Raw genomic sequence first — 6,102 nt, forward strand, 5'->3', positions numbered from 1 at the left:
TCTTAAGTGGGCATTGTTGAGTATGAAAAAGACTTCAACTCTTTAAATATTCTAGCCTTGCACCTATGCTAGGGATTTATATCTTTTAATATATACTTTCTTTTTCTAAAAAAAAAAACACAACTCCCTATAAGATGATTATACTATCTAGGCAATAAAAATGGAGAGCACATGCCCCCCGCCCCCGACACACACACATACAATTTTAAAAGCAACAGATGAGCCCTTGTGTTGTGCCATGAATTAGCAGCTGTATCACAGGGCAGCCATTTGATCTGCATCCTCAGTGGAAGCAATGGATGGAGGGCTTAAGTTGGGACCAGTAAGCTACTGGGAGTCTGGTACTCAACGTGGGTCAACACCTCCTCTCTCCTCCCTTTGTCCCCATCAGTACTGGGGTACCTCCTCTCTGGCCACTTCGGCAAAATGAAGCCAGTGCAGAAAATGAAGGTGACCCTGGGTATGCCAGCTCAGGCCTGCTGCTATTCCCTGGGCTAAGCTGCCTCCAAACAGCAGCTCTAAGAGGGGCCAAGCCAGGGAGATCCCAGCAAATGTCCCTTGGTTAAGCTTAGTTCTCTTCACTGGCTGCCAAACCGGGGACAATCTAAATATCCTTAAGACCCCCAGAGGTGAGCAGTCTGCTGCCGAGTTTGTGTGTACATACATCCTCCAGTCCAGGTGGCAGGGGGCTCTGTTCTCCCCCAGTAACCAGAGGACCCCGGCTCTGTAACTACGGAGATCTCACAGGAACATTTCATTTCAGCAATGTGACACCAGGGGTCTCAGCATGTCAGAGATGCTGCCAATGAGGGGCTAGGTGCTTAGAGCCACTTGGGGCTCCTGTCTGCACCCATCTGTCCCCTCTGCCCCCCCTCTCCCACCTCTATTACAGGCTGGCTTCACAGAGCTCTCTCTGCTTGGAGTGTTGAAATAAGCTGTTATGGCAAAAGCAGTTGTCTGCAGGGAGGACTGTGCATCGTCATCCCAGGCTCTGTGGCTTTCATGCAGTTGGGGCACCTGAAATTTAAAGCCAGCTCCCTTCTGTATCTTTCTCTCTCTCTCTCTGTTTTTTTTTGGGGGGGGTGGCGGGGTGGGGGTGGGGGGCAGTTGCTAAGAGAATGATAATGCCATTATCTCCCTTGGCAGGCACACACAAAATTAAAATCACATGAAAACATGAGGCTTGTGGGCAACACACCTCACAGTAACATACAGTACATGTCAATAAGGAACCAGCACACATCTCCAAAGCTGTAACGAACAAATGCCGGCGTCTCAGACACTGTGATCTTACAAGCCCTTGAAAGGTTCTTAAAAGAATTAAATCAAAGAATGCAGACCAAAGGGGTGGGGTGGGGGTAGAGGGGCTCCCCTTTAGAAATATTCATTTAAGCCCAAGATTCAGAAATTGCAAATTTTCTGCTCTGATTACAGTGACAGTAAGAGTTAATGCCCAGATCTGAGAGGAGAGGAGTCTTGGGAGGGGGGAGAGGGAGGAGGGAAGGAAGATGGAGGTGGGGGGAGATAAGGGGGCTAGGGAAGGACGGACAGATTTGAGAGAGGGTCTTGTAGGGGGGTGGAGGGAGGTGGGTCTTGGAGAGGGGAGGGGTACTAGGAGATGGGGAAGGGTGGAGCCAGCAAAGATACTCTTCTGGTTAGAATATGACCATGTTCGCTTTCATCACAAGGCTTTTAAAAAAATTATTATTATTCAAAGCTAAACAACAAGGGCTTACCTTGGGTGTCTCAGCCCCCACCTAAAGCTGCTTGGGGGAAAAAAGCCTCAATCGGCACATTTCACAAGCCTCGGTTACAGTATCATCACATTTTGTCCACACACATAAGATACACTCAGAGCTTTTTTTTTTTTAAATTTAATTTTATTTTAACTGCATGTCAGACAGGTGGATGTCACCTCACTCCCAGCACACCAGCCCCCCCTCTTAACAACAAGCCCCTCCCTGCTGCACTCTTGGTAAAAGTATAAAGGATTAGCTTACCTTGGGCTCTTTCCTACGGGAAAAAAACACCATTTTTTATTTTTTAAGCACAGCCACGCCCACCCCTCTCGTCTCAGCCCAGTGTGGTTTCCACTCCAGACCTGCCTGCTGCGGTTTAAGTGTGTGTTCACACGCGTGTGCTGCCCCGCCACCCTCCATGCCCCGACCAGGTGAGCAGAGTGGTATGCAGCAGACCCAACCCACGGTGCAGCCGCGGACGCCCCAGATACCTGCGCGCCGGGTTTTTCAAAGGCGGGAGGGTTTGGCGAACGAATGAGTAGTGAGCACAACGCTTAACGCAAAGGGAAAAAGAGAGACAGAAAACAGGTTATGAAAGCTGACGGGCAGCGGTCCCCTCGCCCCGGGGCCACAGGCCCAGCATCTTACCAAGTCGTCCGGCCACCGTGCCCGCGGCATTTCCGTGCGGCGCCGCATCAGCGCGCAGGTTCCACCAGGAGTATGCGCCGGCTCCGAAAGTTTTTTGCCCGCTCCCCAATATAAGTACACAGACGGCGGATACTCAGGGTAGGGGGATTGGGGGACACTTGAGCGTATCATGCACAGGCGCACATAGAATGTAACACCAACACACACCAACGACACAAGCTGTCCGAGTCCAAGCAGCCGGGCCAGGCGAGGCGGGGCGCACCTTCCCAACGACCCCAACCACCGCACCCCAGCCACGTCGCCAGGGGAGCCCCGGGCCCCTCCCCAGCGGGTCCTGACTCACCTGAAGCCCCCAGCCCCCTCCCCAGCCCACTGTCCTGCCGGCCCCCACCCCTGGGGCTCCGGGGCAGCTTACGGTGCGGGCGCTGGCATGTCTAGCCAGGAACGACCCTCAGAGTCGTTCTGCGCCACTTTTCTCCCTGGAGGCCACTAGGCCTCCTAGGCCACCCATGTCCCCCCAACCCCTCGCGCGCCCCGGGCAAAGTTAGGGCCCCTGATTGGAACTTTCTGGCAGGCGCTCCTGCCTTTGCCCGGGCCCTCCTCGGCCGCGGGCCCTGCGCGCCACCAGGCCGCCCTGCCACCCTCCCCGGCCGCCGGCGGCCCTGCTCGCGGGCAGAGCCGCCGCATTACCTAGAAGCAGCAGGCGGTGCGTACACATGTACCCCATCTTTTCATCCTGGAGCTGCTTGTCGATGATCTTGCTCCGAGCCTTCTCGGCACGCTTCTGAGCACGTTTCTCCATCGCTTCTTTGCGCTTCTGGCGCCGCTTCTCCGCCAGAGGAATCGTCTGGTCTTGGGAGGCGCTTCTGGGCTCTGCGCTCCGGGTGCGTTTTCGGAAGCAGGCTCCGAAGGCGCCGGTGAGCAACTTCGGGAAAAAGTTGCAGCAGCTCTTCTGAGCGCTCTTCGAGCGCTTGCTCTTCTTCCACTTCCTCCAGATGAAGCAGCCGGACGGGATGTCGGACTCGTCTCCGCTAAGCTCATCGTCGCTGCTGTCGGAGCCAGGGTCGCGGCGGGTGCGGCTGCGGCCGCGCTCAGCCTTGGCCCGCCGGGCAGCCGCACGAGGAGGGACCGGACTAGGGAGATCGGCCGGCTGAATCTCGGGGCTGGGGGGTCGGAGGAGCTGCAGATGGGGACGGTCGGCTGCGCTGGTCCAGGCGGCGACAGGGGTGGCCCGGGGAGGGGCGGCCCGGGCAGCGGCGGCAGCGCCAGGCATGGCCCAGGCTGGGGCAGCGGCGGCGGCAGCGCCAGGGGCTGCTCCCTTAGTGGCAGCGGTGGCCCCGGTGGCAGCAGGGGCTCCTTCATCCCGGGCAGTGGAGACTTTGCCTCCCTCGGCGCCTGCAGCTCCGGAGCTTCCTTCCATCTCAGACGCTGCTCCCTCAACTGGGGGTCTCTCTCCTTCTGCGCTCTCTGCCTCGACTGGGGCTCTGGAGACCTCGATGGGCGGGTCATCAAGCGCGATTGGGGGGCTGTCCATGCTGACGGGAGCGTCGTCGACTCCATGGGGGGCGCTGCCAATCTCGAAGAGGGGTCTGGAGATCTCCATCGGGGGGCTGCTGCCCGCGAAGCCAAGAAACGCTCTGGCAGCAGCTTCTCCAGCTGGATAGATGGGCACTCCGGGGACCCAGAGGGGGGGCGCCTCCGCGCAGGCAGAGAGGAGGAACGCACCCGGGCCCGAGACTGCCGAGGTCTGGTCGCCACCGTAGGGCTCAGGAGAGGCTCCGGGGCGCCCAGGGGGTGGGCTATCATCCCCAGAGGCTGCTCTTCCAAGCTCAAATGGCACAGCCTCCTCAGGGGGAGGGCTGTTGCCTCTGAAGCCAGGGCTGGCAGGCCCGAGGGCTTGGGGCTGCTCGGGGGGTGCACTGGGCACCCCCAAACCTGGGCTTGGCAGAGGGAGCTGCAAGGAAGCTGGGCTGATGACTCCCTGGCCGGACTTCTGCAGCTCAAAGGGCATAGCTTCCTCCGGTGGGGGGCTGTAGCCTCCCAGGTCTCCGCTGGCACCATCGACGGTTCTAGGCTCCACAATTGCCTGGCTCTGGGCTCTGAGGCCTGCACCGACCCCATGGTGGGCTCCGGGCTGCTCCAGGGTAGGCCAGAAGCCTCCTGATGTGGGCTCCTTGGCATCGAAGGGCATAGATTCTTCAGGTGGTGGGCTGGAACCTCCCACGCCTCCAACTTCCTCGATGGCCTGTCCAATGCCCTGGGATGAGGGCCTGGGGACCTGGGCAGGCCCCGAGGCCTCCCTGACAGCCTCGATGGGGACAGGCTCGCTGACAGACGTCGGTTCGGTCGCCAACTCTTCGGCTGAGCTAGCCCCAGGACTGGGGGTAACTGCCCCTGAGGTCTCCAACGGCTGCTGGGGCTGTTGCCCGGGCTCAAGGGGGCTATTGCGTTGTCCTGACATATTATTGCCGTTGAGGCAGTTGCGCAAGCCCATAACACGGTGGCGGCCTCTTCTACTCACTTTGGGGCCCCGTAGGACGGGGCACCCAACCTAACTAGGGTGAAAAAAATTTTTGAAAAAAAATTTTTTTGGTACCCCCCCCCACCTCTAGGGTGCTCCAAACTCACTATCTAGCCTCTAGGAGGCCTGTAGGAGCAAGGCCTTGAACCCTAGACCGTGGCAGAAGCAAAATCAAAAAATTATGCTACTGGAGTCTTGGCTCCTTTTTTGCCACTTTGTATGCCCTCAGGCCGCCCCTGGCTACCCCCCCAGCCCTGCCCCTGTGCCCTCAGTCTGTCTCTGCAGCAGGCCAACCCCGCCTGCCCGGGTCTCAGCAGCGCGTCGATTTGGTCCGAAAATCGCTCGCAGTACCGCTCTCTGCCACCAGGGGATGCTTGTCCTGATGCCCAGCTGGCTCTGGGAGCCGGCGCCTCGAGCTGGCAACCCCCGACTTTGGGTTGGGGGCTGGTGAGCGCAGGCCTCGCAGGGACGCTTTGGCTCCTTCTGCTCCTCTCCCGGTCTGGTTTGGAGTCCTTCTCCTCGCCTCTGCCTCGGCCAGAGAGAGAGAGCTCTCCTGCGTTGCAGGACACGTGACGCAAGACGTGGGCACCAGGGCTGCTGAAGCGCAGGAGCTGAAACCCTCCCCTCCCGGACCCAACTACTCTTCTCCAAAGGGAGGGGGGACTGCAGGAGGCTTTCATCACCCCAGATACCCCTGAACCCCTCTGCCGCAGCCCCCCGCCCTGGCAGCAAACCCCCCCGCGTCCCCCCGCCGCTCCCGATCGCGAGCAGCTCTGAGTCTTGCCTGCTCGCAGGGCTTTGAGCGGCGGAGAAGGTGGGCGCGGATGCGTGGCGATGCGACAGGTGGTCGCGAGCCCACCAGAGGGGCGGAAATGAGACCGTGACCAGGGGCTGCAGTATGCTGCGGCGCCACTTTGTTTTTAAAACGCCAAAGGGCACTTTCCAAGCGGCTTCTGTTTGCTGCTTGCCGAGACTGGTTCCCGTAAAGCCCTTCCATGTTCCCGGTCCCCATCACACTCGGGGGGTCTCTGAGGGGGGTGCACACAGATGTCCCTCCCTCCCTCCCCTGCTGTTTCCATGTTAGTGATGCAGCAAAATAAGAGGGTCTTGGGTGCACACAATGAGAGCCGGTTAATTTCCCCAGGCGTCCGCTTCTTCAGCTCCGCGGCACCAGCTCATGGCGCGCTGAGAGCA

At 59.1% G+C, this 6,102-nt stretch overlaps 1 protein-coding gene across 1 annotated transcript; it reads right to left on the reverse strand.

The window, feature by feature from the left end:
- Positions 1–2,931: 2,931 nt before the first annotated feature.
- Positions 2,932–4,568, reverse strand: LOC115871969 (protein ALEX-like). Its single transcript, XM_030887479.2, has 2 exons — positions 3,634–4,568; positions 2,932–3,550 (listed from the first exon to the last, which is right to left on the reverse strand). Exons 1-2 carry the CDS (start codon positions 4,566–4,568, stop codon positions 2,932–2,934), a joined length of 1,554 nt encoding a protein of 517 aa, XP_030743339.2.
- Between the last annotated feature and the right edge of the window lie 1,534 nt (positions 4,569–6,102).

Source organism: Echinops telfairi, unplaced genomic scaffold (genome assembly GCF_000313985.2).
Source record: "Echinops telfairi isolate 266 unplaced genomic scaffold, ASM31398v2 ScPeMD7_7413;HRSCAF=8451, whole genome shotgun sequence".
Lineage (NCBI taxonomy): Eukaryota > Metazoa > Chordata > Mammalia > Afrosoricida > Tenrecidae > Echinops > Echinops telfairi.